General features: G+C 41.3%; 1 protein-coding gene across 1 annotated transcript in view; it reads left to right on the forward strand.

Moving 5' to 3' along the window:
• LOC134222376 (uncharacterized) overlaps positions 1 to 1,955 on the forward strand; it is a 46,265-nt gene extending 44,310 nt beyond the window's left edge. The window contains exon 2 of the mRNA XM_062701533.1: positions 917 to 1,955. Coding sequence (XP_062557517.1) covers positions 917 to 1,955 — 1,039 coding nt within the window. The remainder of the gene's footprint in view (positions 1 to 916) is intronic.
• Positions 1,956 to 17,132: the final 15,177 nt, after the last annotated feature.

Here is a 17,132-nt window from a genome sequence, read left to right on the forward strand (position 1 = left end):
TCCATAGAAACCCGTCATCACGTGTCACGTGAGGCCCCGATTCATCCAGGCACATTTTCTGTAAAGCATCGGATCCCAATGGGATCGCCTTTCACCCTCTTCCATGTTCTCGCACTGACTGGCTGTCTACGGAATCCGAAACCAGAGCACATCCCGTATCTGTATAGAATTTTAAAACCTGTACCTACAACTGGCAAATGACCGAAAATTGAAGTTGTTAACCGAACGTGATTGAAATTGACATGCACCGAAGGGAGGAAACCGCTGTCGAACGTGTCCGGTGTGCACCGATTCCAATATCGATCAGTGCTAAACTACATCAACACTGTTGTAGTGGTGGTACTATGCGATGGCCGTTCGGGGCCGGGGAGTGGATCCCAGTCCCGGACTTCCCTTGCCAAAGCGAGAATTTTGCGACGACGGGTCGAAATACAGAGGCGAGCTTTTCGAAAAAGGCCAGTAAAATGTAAACATCCATTGTATTGGAATGAAGCTCGGTCTAAGCACCTAAAACACTTAAACATGAACATAAAAAGATACAGTTTTTGTGATTCTGCAGCCGAATTCCAAAGGTTCTCTTTCCAAAAATTTCTTCTCTTCATACCGTATTCCGACCGAATTAATGAAGGGATAGAAAATGATAAGCATTTAATCTAGTGATGAAAATATGCAGGAACAGCAACATTGTTGTGATTTCTAACTGTCTGAAAATAACGAATGCTCTAGTTTTATTACCTCGAATATGGCTTAGCTTTAGCTTAGCTTTAGCTTAGCTTTAGCTTAGCTTTAGCTTAGCTTTAGCTTAGCTTTAGCTTAGCTTTAGCTTAGCTTTAGCTTAGCTTTTTAGCTTAGCTTTAGCTAGCTTTTAGCTTAGCTTTTTAGCTTAGCTTTTAGCTCCCACACCCCACCTGTTTAGCTGTTTAGCCAGCTCCACCCCACCCCAGCCCCACCACCCCACCCCCTGTTCCACCCCCACCTGTTCCCACCCTGTTCCCACCCCACCCTGTCCCACCTGTTCCCCACCCCATGTTCCACCCACCCCCCCCTGTTCCCACCTGTTCCACCCCACCTGCCCACCTGTTCTGTTCCCACCCTGTTCCACCCCACCCACCCCACCTGTTCCCCACTGTTCCTGTTCCTGTTCACTGTTCCACCTGTTCCACTCCCCACCTGTTCTGTTCCACTCCCTGTCTGTTCCCACCTGTTCTGTTCCTGTTCCACTCCACCCCTGTCTGTTCCCACCCTGTTCCCCTGTTCCCAGCTCCCACCCCACCTGCCTGTTCCACCTCCTGTTCACTCCTGCCACCCCTGTTCAGCTCCCACCAGCCCTGTTCTGCCCCACCCCAGCCCAGCCTCAGCCTGTTCCACCCAGCCCCACTCCCACCTCCAGCCCCACCACCAGCCTCCCCAGCCCCACCCTGTTCCCACCCCAGCCCCAGCCCACCCTGTTCCCACCCTGCCCCAGCCCCACCCACCCCAGCCCCCTGTTCCACCCTCCCAGCCCCCCAGCTCCCTGTTCCCACCCTGTTCCCACCAGCCTGTTCCAGCCCCACCCCACCCCTGTTCCACCCCACCCTGTTCCCACCCCACCCCTGTTCCCCACCAGCCCTGTTCCACCTGTTCCCACCCCACCCTGTTCCAGCCCCACCCCACCCAGCCCCACCACCTGTTCCCACCTGTTCCCAGCTCCACCCCACCCTGTCTGTTCCTGTTCCACCCCTGTTCCCACCTGTTCCCACCCCACTCCTCCCCACCTCCCTGTTCCACCTCCCACCCCACCCCAGCCCACCTGTTCTCACTCCCCACTCAGCTCCTGTTCAGCCCTGTTCCCCACTCCCAGCCCCAGCCTCAGCCCCAGCCCACTCCCAGCCCAGCCCCCACTCCCAGCCCACCCCTGTTCCCAGCTCCAGCCCAGCCTCACTTTAGCTCCCAGCTCACCACCTCAGCTCCCCTAGCCTAGCTTTAGCTCTTAGCTTAGCTTTAGCTCTTAGCTTTAGCTTAGCTTTAGCTTAGCTTTAGCTTAGCTTTAGCTTAGCTTTAGCTTAGCTTTAGCTTAGCTTTAGCTTAGCTTTAGCTTAGCTTTAGCTTAGCTTTAGCTAAGCTAGTTTAGGCTTAGCTTTAGCTAAGCTAGTTTAGGCTTAGCTTAGCTTAGCTTTAGCTTAGCTTTAGCTTAGCTTTAGCTTAGCTTTAGCTTAGCTTTAGCTTAGCTTTAGCTTAGCTTTAGCTTAGCTTTAGCGGCCTCAGGCCACCAACACCCTGAATCTCAAACTCAAACACATGATTGCTCCATTTTTCGAGCACTTCTAGTTGACCTTTTTTTTTTTCCTCGTTTGTCGGGTGAAGATCACTGCGTCCAGATTTTAGGACTATTGTGATATACCCTTTTGCTGTGAAATACGCAAGTTATCTCAGTAACATGTTTGTCACTGAGATACCGTTTTGACTCGAAGTCCGGACACCTAAGCACTGCTGAATTTTCAGTTCAATATTTCAAACGGAAATTAGTACTTGACACTTAATGATAGCACATCCTGTCAAGATTAACTTATCAAATTTGCTGTAGTGTACTGAAAATGACATTTTGTATGCACGAAATAGCAAATATAATCGAAAACATTGAATATCGCTTGCTTCGAAATCCGGACACAGTATAAGGGTTGCTTCAAATACCGGACAATTTTGCTTCGAATTTCCGGACACTTCGAGTTCGGCCTTTATTGATTCTCAAATAGCCAATTTAATCCGTTCAAAGCCATTTAGGATATAGCATTCATATTTCTCGATTAATATAAATCCGTAAGGTAAGGTTTCTATACACATTTGTATGGAAATCTGGCATCCCCCGGTTGTGTGTACTATCCAACGTTTCTGCTCCGAGTTTGTCCAGGACTACCAAAAAACACCATTTGAAACCAAGCGGGAGCAATTAACTGCAATATACAACATTGGGAATCTAATAATTTCATACAATCTCCCCCACCATCCCCTCCCCTTTCATTTTTCAAGGTAGAACGCTTTTTTGACATTTGACGTGTCTGAGGGTAATGAAACATTTTCTTCAAAACTCTCTCAAATTCAACGTGGATAAACTGCAACAGATCATGAGAATCATTAGATGACCAAAATTCTTTTTTAATCAATAATACCAGAAATAAATATGATAGGGGGAACTGTGCCGATTTCCATCTCACTGAATATATCCGAGAAATGTTGAGTTTTTTTATTTGTTACGTGTCGTTCACAACGTGTTTTTTTACAATTCTGTTAAAAAAAACTACTTTTACGAACTTGTTTTTTTTTCTACAAAAATGTGAATGGTTGAAAAAATACTTTTAAAAACAACCTTTCACAAGAAACTGAAAGCAAGTTTTGCTACTTGTGTGCAATTAATAAAGTGATACCATTAACAATATGTGTATAAGTATATATCGATAAGTTGAGAACAAGCAATGTTCCTTTTGGGGTGTAGCAACTCAAATCTAATGAAATAGTGACTATGCTTGCTCATTACGAATCATTTGATTTCAATTAATTTAACTGATAAACAGTTATTTAACATCATTTCATCATGTCCGGAAATCGAAGCAATTGTAAAAACTTGCCTCGAAGTCCGGACATACAGAAAATGTCATAAAAATTATAAAACTATGAATTCCCAAGCAATTTCTCTAATTCATGACAAAGAGTGATATCATACTATGTTAATTAATTACTAATACCCCTTGCAAAGGATAGAATATAGAAAATATGAGCTTAGATTTTGTAATATTGAGACTTAAGCTGCATTCTAAGAAAAACGAAATCCACCGTTGATTATGACATGCCTTCAACTTTTACCTCTAATTTTCAAGTTTTTACCACAGATCATGGATTACTTACATTTGTTAAAATGGTTTCAAGTCTAAGAATCGTTCTCTGCACTGATAACCCAAGAAATACTTGTTAGGATGGCAAATAAAGTCAAATAACATTTGAAGTGTCCGGCTTTCGAAGCGTCCGGCTTTTCGAAGCAAAACGGTACCTTGGTATCGACTGAACTCAAGACCATCTATTATTGATGAATAGAGATCCTGAGTTACAATATGTGACTCCCCGTTCTGGCGAGACTAGCTTTATGAAGCCAACCACGTCCTTGGGGGATAAGATCCATATGTCAGCAGGCCCTAAAAAGGGCTTGCTGAGAACTTTGAACCTACGTTGGGTGAGTGCACTGCAATAGCAGAGGATGTGTTCTGATGTTTCTCTCTCCTCGTCACAGAAGCGGCAATTTGAGGTTTGATTGCTCCGATCTTTTGTAGATGGTATCTGCAGGGCAGTGTCCAGTTATTAGACCGGTGTAGATGTTGAGATCCCTTTGTTGAGACCTAATAGTTGTTGGGTTTTCTTGGGGTTAATCGTTACGAGCCTTTTGGATTGGCTCGTATGGGGAAGTGCATTCCAGTTTGATGTGATTTGACTGACCATATATTTGTTCAGTTCCATTTTTACAGAGCAGTCTGAGATCCTGCAGAAGGGCTCAGGGCCAATGAACCTTTCATTAGATCCATTCCTGGCTAGCTCATCAGCAATCTCGTTTCCCTCTAGACCCGTATGTCCTGGGATCCAATATAGGTAGACTCGATTGCGTATGGATAAGTTTTTCAAAGCCAGAATGCATTCCCACACTAGCTTTGAGTTACAAGTGTAGTTATTAAGCGACTTATGTTGCTTGGCTGTCAGAGAAAATACATATTTTTGCAAATCTATACTTTCTCCTCAGGCATAATAACACGCATTCTAATATTGCATATATTTCCGCCTGAAATATGTGGGCCACTGTCCTAAGTGGACAGAAATTTTTGTTGTAGGGCCATAGATTCCGGATCCTGTCAGATTATTCATTTTCGAACTATCTGTGAAGAAATTTATAGAGCCTGTTGGAACGTTGGGTCCACCTCCTTCCCACTCCTGGCGGGAAGGAATGAACACATCGTAAGGTAAGTCATAATTGACTACCGTTTCCATCCAGTCACTACAAATTCCTATTGCGGGATTTATGGCAAATTCATTTAATATGCTGAGGTAAGGTAAGGTCGTAAGGTCTCCCGACAGCAGTGTTTTTGTTCTCTTTAACCTTAGAGCACTTTTTTCCGCTTCCAGCTTTATGAATTGATCTAACCGGGGCAGGTGAAGCATTGCGTCTAGGGCCAAAGTGGGTGTACTACGAACTGCACCAGTGATGGCTATGCAAGCGGTGCGTTGGATTTTGTTGAGCTTAGCCCTTGCAGCAGCCTCATTAGTTTTAGGCCACCAGACAAGGGAAGCGTAAGTTGTCCTGGGACGGACAATGGTTTTATATATCCACATGATCATACTTGGTTTTAGGCCCCATCTTTCACCAAGGGTTTTTGAACAAACCCAAAGTGTATTGAGACCTTTCTGCACAACTGATTGGAGATGAGAGTTCCAATTAAGCTTTGCGTCGAGTATGACACCTAGATATTTTACTTCACTTGAATAAACTAATTGTGTTTGATTCAAGAAAAGGGGTTTCAGTTGTACCTTTCTCCGTTTGGTGAAAGGGATAATGGAAGTTTTTGTAGGATTTATGCCTAGTTGATACTTTTGACACCAGGAAAAAGTGTGATTTAGGGCAGATTGCATTATTTCCACGATAACACTTTCGAATTTGCCTCGTACAATAATGACAACGTCATCAGCATCCAACCACTTCGAAGCCTCTTCTCTCTAAGCTGTCTAGAAGCTCATCCACCACCAGTGACCACAACAAAGGAGAAAGCACTCCGCCTTGCGGACACCCCCTTGTTGCTTTAACAGTGATGTATGAACCGCTAAGCTCAGAGGAGATTTTCCGATTAGCTAGCATAGCATGTACCCAGGTAACAATGCATGGGTCGAATTTTCTCCTCAACATTGCTGACCCTATAGACGAATAAGAAGCGTTATCGAATGCGCCCTCAATATCAAGAAATGCTACAAGAGCAATTTCTTTTGCATTAAGTGTTTTTCGATTTTGAACTACCGTATGTAGTGCCGAGATCGTAGATTTTCCACTTTGATAAGCGAATTGGTTTTTGACAAAGGCATTGCTTTCATAAATTTGTGATTTATGTACTCGCATAGTACCTTTTCCATAATTTTGAGCATTACAGAGGATAAACTTATCGGCCTGAATGCTTTGGGGTTGGTTTTATCTCTCTTGCCTGCCTTCGGAATGAAGACAGCCCGGATTTGACGCCAGTCGTTAGGTATGTGCCCCAAAATCAGACTCGCCTTAAAAATCTCAACCAAGGGTGGAACCAGTGTTTTCTCCTCTTTTTGGATCAACGCTGGGAATATTCCATCCATGCCAGGAGACTTAAATGGCTCGAAAGATCTCACAGCCCTCTCAACCCTGGCCCGAGTGAAAGCTTCCTTTGCAACCTTTATTACGTAGATCCAGAAACCCATGATTGGATCTCTTGTGGATCTGAGACAGCAATTCCAGTGCCTTGGTCGCCGATGCTCGACTCAGGGATTGAATCAGGGAAGTGGATCTTTAACAATTCGCTCAGTGTATCGCTAGGCTCTACAGTGAGCGAACCATCCGTCTTTCGGAGGCTACCCACACCATTGGAGTGGTCTTTTGAAAGAGTTTTTTGGAGTCTGGCCACTACGGGTGTATTCTCTATGCTTTCACACATTAGAATCCACGATTTCCGTTTGGCTGGCCTTATTTCTTTGTTGTAGTTCGTCAGGGCCTTTCCATATAGGCTCCAATCGCCGGTTCGCTTAGCACGGTTGAACTCCCTACGCGCAGTTTTCCTAAGCTTCTCAAGAGTTTTATTCCACCATGGAACGTCTCTACTCGAACTAGTTGATTTTGTTGGACAGCTCTCTTGGTAGGCGTTAAGGATTTTGTTTTTAATGGATTTGGACGCATCTTCCAATTGTGTTATGGACTTGATGTGACTTTCTATGATGTACTCTTCGGATCGTAGGATAGCTGAGTAGGATTCCAATCAGTTTTCTTAGGATCTTTAAACGTTTTTTCCATCGTTAGACCCCTTCCCATTCGAAGATGATGTGTTTATGGTCTGACATTGATATTTCTTCAGAAACATGCCAGTTTTTTATTTTATCAGAGATAGACCGACTACATAGAGTCAAGTCCAAAACTTCCTGACGAATGGAGTTTTCAAACGTGGGCTTGTCACCAACATTACAAATGTCAATGTTCTTGGAAGTGAGAAACTGTAACAGGTACTCACCTCTGGTGTTTATATTGGTACTTCCCCATACGGTGTGATGTGCATTTGCGTCGCACACTATGACGAAGGGGATGTTGTGTCGGTGGCTGTAGGCTACGAGCGCAGCTATTTCTGGAGGAGGGATTTCGTCCACGTCACCTGGGAAGTATGCCGAGACCACCAAGATCTCTACTCCCTCTGGCGGAAGGTACCTCCATCCTGACCGCTACGATGTCCCTTTTTATGAATTCTGAAATTGGAAAGTATTTACAGTTGTTATGTAATAAAATAGCTCTAGGAGAAAGCTGGCTGTCATCATATACCAACTTACATGAGTGTTGTGGAATACCTTGTATTCTGGATTTATTGACCCATGGCTCTTGAATGAGAACCACGGTTAAATTCTCTTTGGTAAACCTCCGACAGAGCACACCCGTGGCGCTCTCAGCATGGTGGAGGTTCACTTGCAGAACTTTAGTCGCCATTTCCGGGGTTCCCGCTTTTTTCCGGACGACGACTGTCCGGCTTTGGATGTTGCGGATCATCAGGATGTCGTTTGATATTACAGTTTAGGTTTTCTCTCTTCCCTGTAGCAACCTGGCCCGCCAGTTTCGCCTCTGTGGTCAAACTGTCGCTTTTTGCACCCCCTTTGCTCTGTTTAGATACCTTTGGTTTGGTACCACTAGAGCAGGGGGTCGCATGTAAGCTTCGAGCTTTTCCTTTAGAGGCGGACAGACTAGCCTTTATGGTGCTTTTTGGGTGAGATTTACTAACCTCGCCCGAACCGGAGGCTTCCTCAGATTTCTCTTGGGTCGGCCTTCCAGTTAGCCGAACCTCGCCCGAACAGGAGGCCTCCTCAGATTGCTCTTGGGTCGGCCTTCCAGTCGGATTGGCGGTAGCGGCAGTCGGTTGATCTGTAATCTTCCTTAGTTGGATTTCACCAAATCGGTAGTTGAGGGTGTATTTGGACTTCTTCAACTTTTCCATCGACGCACCCTCTACTGTGAAGATCCATTCAACATTAATATCTTTCAGAATGGATCGTTTCACAATACGCCAATTAGTTGTTGTGATGTCATTTTGGCTTTCTATGAGAGCCTTTATTCGGTCGTCATCATAGCTGGAGCTTTGTGGGAAGAATGCTCGGATCATCTCTGGACGTGGAATCGCCACTTCGTCCATTGCCATCAGCTCTGCACCTTCCCAGGGTTTCATGAATGGGGATATTCTCTTTAACCACTCAGCAGTCTCTTGATCCTTACAGATTAGAACCATGTAACCGGACTTGTAGATGAGGTTGTTGAATTTGGGTTTTATTGGCTCGTTTCGCTGTTGAACTACTCTGAGCAGGAGTGTTTCTTGTAGAAGGTCTAGCTGGGCTGTAGTGAGTTGGACGGTGGGAAAGTCTTTGGGTATTATCCCGACCTTCACGCTTTTGGCCATATCACTGTAGCTGATACCAGCTGTTTTCCTCATGGGTGGGTTTTGTTGTCCAGACACGTTTTTCTGAGGCGCGCGGTTTGAGGACTGTTGCGCGCGCTCTCTCGGATCCAGATGGTGCTTCACCCTTTTTTGTTTGGGGTCCTCTGTGGCGGATTTGTCTAGGTCGTTTCTCGAGCGTTTTGAGGAAGTGGGCTCGCTCTCCTTATTCAGGATTATGGACAATACCTCATTCCGGTCTTTTCCCTTCTCCCGGAGAGTTCTAAGCTGCTTCCTCTGCGAGCGTGTGAGTGTGGGGATTTTCTTTCTCGGAGCACCCTTGGCTTCCGTAGAACCCTTGTTATCTTCGGATCCTTTGCTACTTGCTAAAGATTTTTGGGGGTTGATGACGATCCTTATACCATCATCTTCGTTATCTTCCATGTCCAGCAGGTTGGAGTCGGTCGATGAGGGGGGTTGTAGATCTGGATCAGCTTTGTCGAAACATGTGCTGCTCCGGGAGATAGGCGTTGAGGGGCAGGATATGTCCATCTTCTCCTGCGAACTACTGAGTAGCTGGTCTTCGGTAAGGCCAAGCTGACTCAGAGTATTCTCCACTTCGCTCTCACACGACTGAGAGAGGCAGTCGTCACCTTGAGGGTTGTTTGTAAGATTTGTACTCATGTTTGGTCCCACGAGTAGCTAGGGAAATAAATGTCCGCTGCACCAGTGCCCCGCCGTAGTGCAGTAAGGGCTGCTTACTGGGGCGTTCGCGGTTGAGTATGTTTAGAACCCCCTCAACCATTCAGCCCTCGGCACGGGTCGCATGACACCTTGGCATTGGGGTTTATCCATTTTTGCTTTACACGATGGCCATGAATAACAGCCATCGCAACCTTCCTCCTTTACCAGGGCTTAGGACCTGTAGCTCAAGTTCTCAATAGTTTCACAATCTTTCGGACATGCAACTACGGAGAACCATCATTGCTAGCGGAGTTAGGTGACCTTGTGTTGACAGTGTTTCCGTCTCAGCTACTTCCCATAGTCCTGGAAGTCAGCCAAAGTCATCCCCATTTGGAAGCCTAGGAAGGATCCTTCCTCTCCCAAAAGTTATCGTGCCATCAACCTTCTCTCAGGTTCATCCAAAATGTTTGAAAAGGTGTTTCACTGCAGGCTACTTGAGTCTACTGAACATCACAACATCTTGCTTGAGGAATAGTTTAGGTTCCGACGCAACGACATACACCAACTGACCCGAGTTACCAACGTCCTCAGACGAACCAAGTTTGTCTCAAAAATCTCCGCCTTGGCCTTGCTCAACGTTGAGAAGGCATTCGACTATGTATGAGATGATGGCCTGGTGTACAAACTACAACGCTATAATCTTCCCAGCTACCTGGTGAAAATCATCACAATTACCTGTCGGCTAGGGCATTCCGGGTCTCAATCAGCGGATCGAGTTGCAATGCGCACAACAGCGTCGCAAGCGTATCCTCGAGACCATGCTTTTCAACCTGTTCGCTTCCAACATGCCAGAACCTCTAGAAATTGGCATTCTGTCACTTTTCACAGATTATATGATCTGTATCAGCGTGGTGAAGATCCAGACCAGTACTGCAAAAAGTCTTGATCGTCAGAAGACAGAGAGCAAGCTTTTTTCTCTATCTCAGGTGACTTAATGACACTAGTACCGTAGATGGTACTTTGGTCAATTTCGAATGAAAAGCAGCCATGCAAGGATGTTTGCTTTGTTTCAAAATTATAATTTCCAAATAGCCGATACAAATATTAAATTTATTTTATGTCTGACGGCTCTTGGAAGGTACGAGGGGAGACGGGGGGATAAAAAATAACATGAAAATGAAAAAAGTCCAAAATGCAATTACCGTGGGGCATCGAAATCCGTACACTTAAGCACCTTAGTATATGAAAAAGTCATTAGAAAATTGGAATCGAATGTAAATAAAACGTTTGTCATTGACACAGGCGCATGAAGGCTTCTACTTTTGAAGTGTTTCACATTTACTCATTAAAAACTAAGAAAAACATGATAAAATAATGAATTAAATCAACTACACCTGACTCGAAATCCGTCCACCGTGGACGGATTTCAAATCAAAGGATCAAAATCCGTACAGCTATTTCTTAACTAAATATTTAAATTGAAACAGTCTGATTGACTAAACTACCACTGTAAATAGTTCGATATGCACCTTAAGAAGCGATCCCTTCGATTTGTATTTCACTTAGCTTATGTAATGATTTGCAATTAGCAATTAAAACAGTTACTTTTGGTGCAATTATGCGCTACCTGAAAACAAAATGGCAGGAAAACAGGACGCTAAATTCACCCATGCAAGAAACATGCACGGGTGTGCTGCGGGGTCATTGTGGCTCATCTGTGGCGATTTGAGATGCCTTCTCAGGTGTCTGGTTGCAGATTCGCCTTTGAATACCTTACTCCAAGCAAAAGTACGATACACTGAAAACAAACTTGCTTTTTGAGAGTTAAAGTTCCACTTGTTTTATGAAAAACTAGCAGACCCGACGAACTTCGTTTCGCCTAAAATTAATTAGTTCTCGAGTTATGCAGAAATTTATGGGAAAGATTTATTTGTATAGGAGCTCCTCTTTCCAGAAGGGGGAGGAGTTTCGAACCGCCACTGAAATATATCTTCCCTTCCAAAACTTCCACATACCAGATTTGGTACCATTTTCTTGATTAGTTCTCGAGCTATGAAGAAAATGGTGTTCCATTTGTATGGGAGCCCCCCTTCTATACTGGGGGGCTCGAATCATCTTAAGAACCTGCCCCGGCCCCAAAAACCTCTGTAAGCAAATTTTCACAGATTTCCGAGCCTATAGGGTTTAGACAAACAGAAATTCATTTTTATGTATACGGTACACTGGGGGAAGTGGAAAAGGGGGTAAGTGTAAAAATCGACTCGAAAAATTGGAATTGTACATACTTTACAGTTTTTACCACATCATAACATTATGCAAGAATATACTTTGATGCTCACACTAATACTATGTTGAAATTTGTATAATACATACACTAACACGGTTAACGCTTGAACTGTAATTTTAGGTTTTGCGAAAAGTTGATTTTTGCATTCAAAAAATCAATTCTTATTTGCACCAATTATCCTTTTTTCAAGGGAATTTATATCACAGGTGACCATTATAATACAATCAAACTAATCCCATTCAATTGGTAGTGGTTTGTGTTTGTACCAAGAAAGCAAATAATACAAAGATTTTACACTTACCCCAGGTATCAAACACTGCGGGGGAAGTGGACAATGTTCTAATTACGCATTTTTTCTTCCCTCTATGATTTATTTTGATAGCTGTGAATCTTAATATGTTCCTTCTTTGTTATCATTGTGATCCCAGGGGTGATTGGAATAATATAAATGAGAAAATGCCTGATTAATCCACCTATAGGTATTGATGCTTTTCACATGTTTTACATATTAAAAAAATGTATAAGAAAGTTAAAAATAGCACTGATAGGTAAATATATTGTATAGTTTACATTAATTTTTATTCATAACAAGTTTCGCCTTTTGAATGCATTTTTTTTTGCGAACAAATTGGTTAAGGACAAGTGCTTAAGAATAGCTGATAATTTTGTACGTGCTTTGCGCACACACATACACACAAATACGCACATACAGACATCATCTCAATTTGTTAAACTAAGTTGATTAGTTTATAACCCTGTAAGTCCCATTTCTCCTTTAAAAAGTTCATCTTTGTGGCAAAAATATAGATTTTACGTACACTTAGTGTTCGAGAAGGCAAAACCAGCCCTCCCCTAGCTATTACGAGAATTCCTTGAGGATCTATTCCGTTAAGGTAATGAAATTATTCCACAAAAAATACTCAGAGCAATTATCGTAATAATTTTAGTTATATGTAACTACTCATCACTAGGTCAAGGTAACATGGGGTTTCCACTTACCCCATCCCACTAGGAAAAGTGGAAAAACAACTCCTAATTTTAAAATCTATTTCCATAAATTCCAAGCGACGAAAATGGTATAAATTACCGCACAGTTGCAAAATTGACTGTTTTTGATAGCCCATTTTAATTGAACTCATTTAGATCATTTAAACTGGTTTTAGACTAATTCAAACATGCACTATCGATTTTTTCTTTTCCACTTCCCCCAGTGTACCTTATAGAAGATAGATAAAACATTTTTCCAAACAAGTTCAAAAATAAACTCTATTATAGCCTATTCAGATTACGCCATTAATGACATAATAATTTGCGTTTCAGGGTAAATACGCTTTATGATGTCATTATTTACGTAATATTCCATACATTTTGTGCTGTCAAAAGATACCCGCTAAAAAGAGTCACAAAGAATTTATTACGAACAATCAGAGCCGTAGCGTGGATACCCGGCGCCCTTGGCGAAATATTTTAAGGGCGCCCCTCTTTTACTGAGGAAAAAAAGCAATGTTCTACATACAATCAACATTTTGAATCTCATCGAAAAGAAAGATTAAAAAATTTGGTGGATTTAAGATGCTTCCGATAGCAAGCAGTGCTCGGTTGTATGCCTTAAACAAGTTTTGAAATTTTGTGTCATTGTTTTAGTATTTGCAAAACATGTAAGTACGGAATCTTAAAAATGTCCAGAACGGACTGGAAGATCATTTAAATTGCTGAAAGTGTTTTGTCTATGATTCCTTTCAGCTCATACTGTTCACAACGACTATTTCTTGTATTCAATTGACCTTCTCCGTCAAAAATTGTATCTCATTTTATTGCTTCAGTCAATTAATTCATTCGTTCAAGGTCAACTTTTCCAAATAAGACATATTTTTGAAGTCTCTAACTGTTTAGAAAATCGAAAACAAAATCTGAAAAAGTGCTGCATGTGTGAATTGGCCAAAAGGAGGAGGCAAAAGGAGGAGGCTTTGGTTCAAAATCGAAAGAATGTTGAGCTAAGCTTGAAAAACAGAACTTTTCCAATTCCTTTTCTAAATTTTCAAAATAGTTATAATTCACTCATATGAATTAGCTGAGGAAGTTGTGCTTAAATAAATTAAATAATCTATTGAGCTCCCACTCTCTGAACTCTGAATGGACCGGTGGAAGGTGCAAATCACTATTGGATCTATTCGGATCAAGAAAAATCCAACTTTTGAATGGGTTTGTCGGTAGTTTGGAGGTACGGTTGTACTTCGTTAGGTCAATAAAATCCAACTATGAAGTGGTCGGATTCACCATTGGAAGCAAGAAAAGCTTCGTGGTAAAGTGAGGTGGCGAATGCTTTGATTGCACGTGCTGCTTATGGGTATTGCCAATCACAATCTATAAAAACTTTGAGAAAAAATAACCGAATTAGTTATTTTGGCAAAGTACATTATCACTGCCTGTCGCATATTAGACAGTTTCGCATTTTTCCCCACTGGTTACAGTAAAAGTATTCAAAAATGGAAATAATCCAATCCATATCTTTCAAATAACTTTTTGGATATGAAATTTTTAATTTTTTTCTTGGTCCCTTAATAACGGTTTTAGAAGTCTTCGTACCATAAATCTTTAGATTTTGTAGCCGGTTTGTTATTAATTGGCCTTGTAACTAATAAAACTGTTCTTTGTTTCATGCCGTAATTCTTGATAAATAATTATTTTGTGCTTCTAGAGGAATTTTGTCACTTGTCATAAGACGAGTTTGTACTATTCCATTTGAAGTGGTGGAAGTAAATGGAGTAGTACAAACTCGTTTAATGACAAGCCGTAATTGACCTTTCCTGTCGAAAATTTTTATTCGCTCGATCGATTCTTTATTTTATTTAAGGTGAACTTTCTCGAAGACCCCATAGTTTTGACGCCTCTATGTATTTTTAAAATTTAAAACAAAAAATTGGAAAGATGCTGTTTTTTTAAGTTTGGCCTAACATTTGCCCGACTTTAAACGAATGATGAATTTTTCAGGCTGGTTCAGACGCGCAGCTCTTTTTTTGGTTTTTGTTTTGAAAACGATGTTTTTTTGTCTCAGTTGATTCTTTGACTTTTTAATGTCAACTTTCCCGAAGAACTCATATTTTTAAAGCATCTAACTTTTTGAAAAATCGAAAACAAAAACCGAAAAAGTGCTACTCGTGTGAACCGGCCTAGAAAATTCTCCCAATATTCTTTCAAAGTCGGGCAAATGATAGGCCAATCTTGCTTTAATTTTTAAAAATACTTAGAGGCGTCAAAAACATGGGTTCTTTGGGAAAGTTCATCTGAAATAAAATAAAGAATCGATTGAGCGAATAAAAATTATTGACGAGAAAGGTCAATTCTTGATTTCGGCGCCCCCCTGAGAGCTGGCGCCCTTGGCGGGGGCCAACCTGGCCAACCACACGCTACGGCGCTGCGAACAATTATTACTAGAGGTAAAGACACTATAAACAAAGACGGGAAATGTTCCAATTGGAATTCCAAATTTACTGTCAGTGCTATTCCAATCGAGCAGAAGACCTGTCATTCCAAAAAATCATGCAGAACATTCGGTAAGGGCTAATTTAACTTCCGCAAATAAACATGTTTAAATTATTGTTGTAATATTTTTGTATCAATGTAGCCTGGTAGATGGTAGAAAATGACTCTCAACTTGTTTATATTGTATTTGCTACCTGATTTGTGTGGGTAAACGCGTTACTAATCATTTTTTTGAAATTAGGAAAATCACTTACACCAATTTGAAAATTTATTCAACGTGTTGCGCATTCAGAGTTGCCTGTCGAATTATTTGCTCAGGGATCAGATTTCGCGTCTTTGTATATAGTGTCTTTAACTAGAGGGGGGTCCCTCCTTAAGCGCATTTTACACCTCCCGTGAACGTGAACGTGAACAAACTGTTTTTCGATAATAACTTCTTGATACATACTCAAATCGTGAGGGAATCATGTTCAAATGAAAGGCAGATGCTACATTTAGTAGTGAGATGCATAAAAACATTAAAAATATCAATAATATCAGATTTATGAGCATTCCACGGTCATGCCTGTGAAATCATCGTGAAATCGTATCTGCGGTGAACTCACCGCAAGTGTAAACGCGACGGTGAACATGAACGTGGAGCTGTGGTGAATTCAAAAATACAAGGAGAAGAGATTGATTTTGATTGGGAGTTCACATCGACCGAGAGTGTTTACTGTTCTTGTTGAATCGGTTTCGGGTGGGTTCCTGCTTTTGTGTGTCGCTGTCGCCCTCGTATCGGTTTGGTCGGAAGGAAACTAACTCAGTAGTTTCTCATAAATGAATTGTGTTTCTTTTTTATTATTTGTCAATATTATTTTTTTTTAAATATGTTTTATTTTAATACTTCAATCATTCATATATTCAATCGAAAAAATTATATTTTCATAGATAGTTTACTTCATTAATAAAAAAAATCATTATTTTTCTTTTTCTACTTCCTTTACTCAATGTTCCATAAACATTTCCACAGTTATTATTTGATGTTTCTATTTCTGTGCCCGTCAATTGCATGGATATGTGTCTTATTTGGCAAGTACAAAGATACGCTATGTCCAGTGAGTTAAGAATGCCCGAAGATCCAAAAAAAATCCTAAAGGCCGCAACGAAAATCGAGGATACTCCGCCTTTGCTGACAAGGCCAACTTGAAACCATTGTATTTATTATTTCATTTATTATTTTTTTATTTCATGATTTATATTAAATGTAATAGTTAATTTATATTTTATTAAATTATATTAATTTATACGGGTCTCCAGTTAGCCTTGCGAGCAAAGGCGTAGGATTCCCAACCCAAATGGCGAGTTCGATTCTCGGTCCGACCTAGAATGTTTGCGGGTTGGAAACATTATCGGCTCTCTTCCAGTGTATAGTGTATCCATTTTACTTGCCACACAAGATACATACTTATGCGATTGACAGAAATGCCAATAGAACACTAAGTTAAAGGTAAGCCAAGTTTCAGTGGAATGTAGAGCCAATGCACACTGTGAAAACCCGATTTCGAACTTTTTTTTAACTTTCTTTACGAGCAATTTATAGAAGAAATCAAGGGCTTATGCGAAAAGGAATTTTCCAAGAAAATTCAGTGAGTGCTATTTCATTGAACGTGGAACACTTCTGTATGTAGATATTGTGCATGTTTTGCCCCAATGTTCCATATATCACGGGTTTTCATATTTTTTGTCATTTCATCTTTAGGAAATTGCTCTAAAATTGCGTTCATCTCTTCACTGTGGATCCATAGAGGGGCACTAAATATGGTAAAAGTTAGAAATTTATGGAATTTAGGGGTCAAATAGGCATCAAAGTGCATTTTATGCGAACTATCATGTATTCTGTAAAAATGAATCATATTTACAAATAATTGTTGATATAATTGTCCAAAAATGTTATACAGATATTGATAAATGTTAGTGAAACAATAACTAAAGAACTAAATCATTTCGCAAATGTTTTGTTTTGTGATTTATTGGATAAAACACGATTT

This window comes from Armigeres subalbatus, chromosome 3, assembly GCF_024139115.2.
Source record: "Armigeres subalbatus isolate Guangzhou_Male chromosome 3, GZ_Asu_2, whole genome shotgun sequence".
Lineage (NCBI taxonomy): Eukaryota > Metazoa > Arthropoda > Insecta > Diptera > Culicidae > Armigeres > Armigeres subalbatus.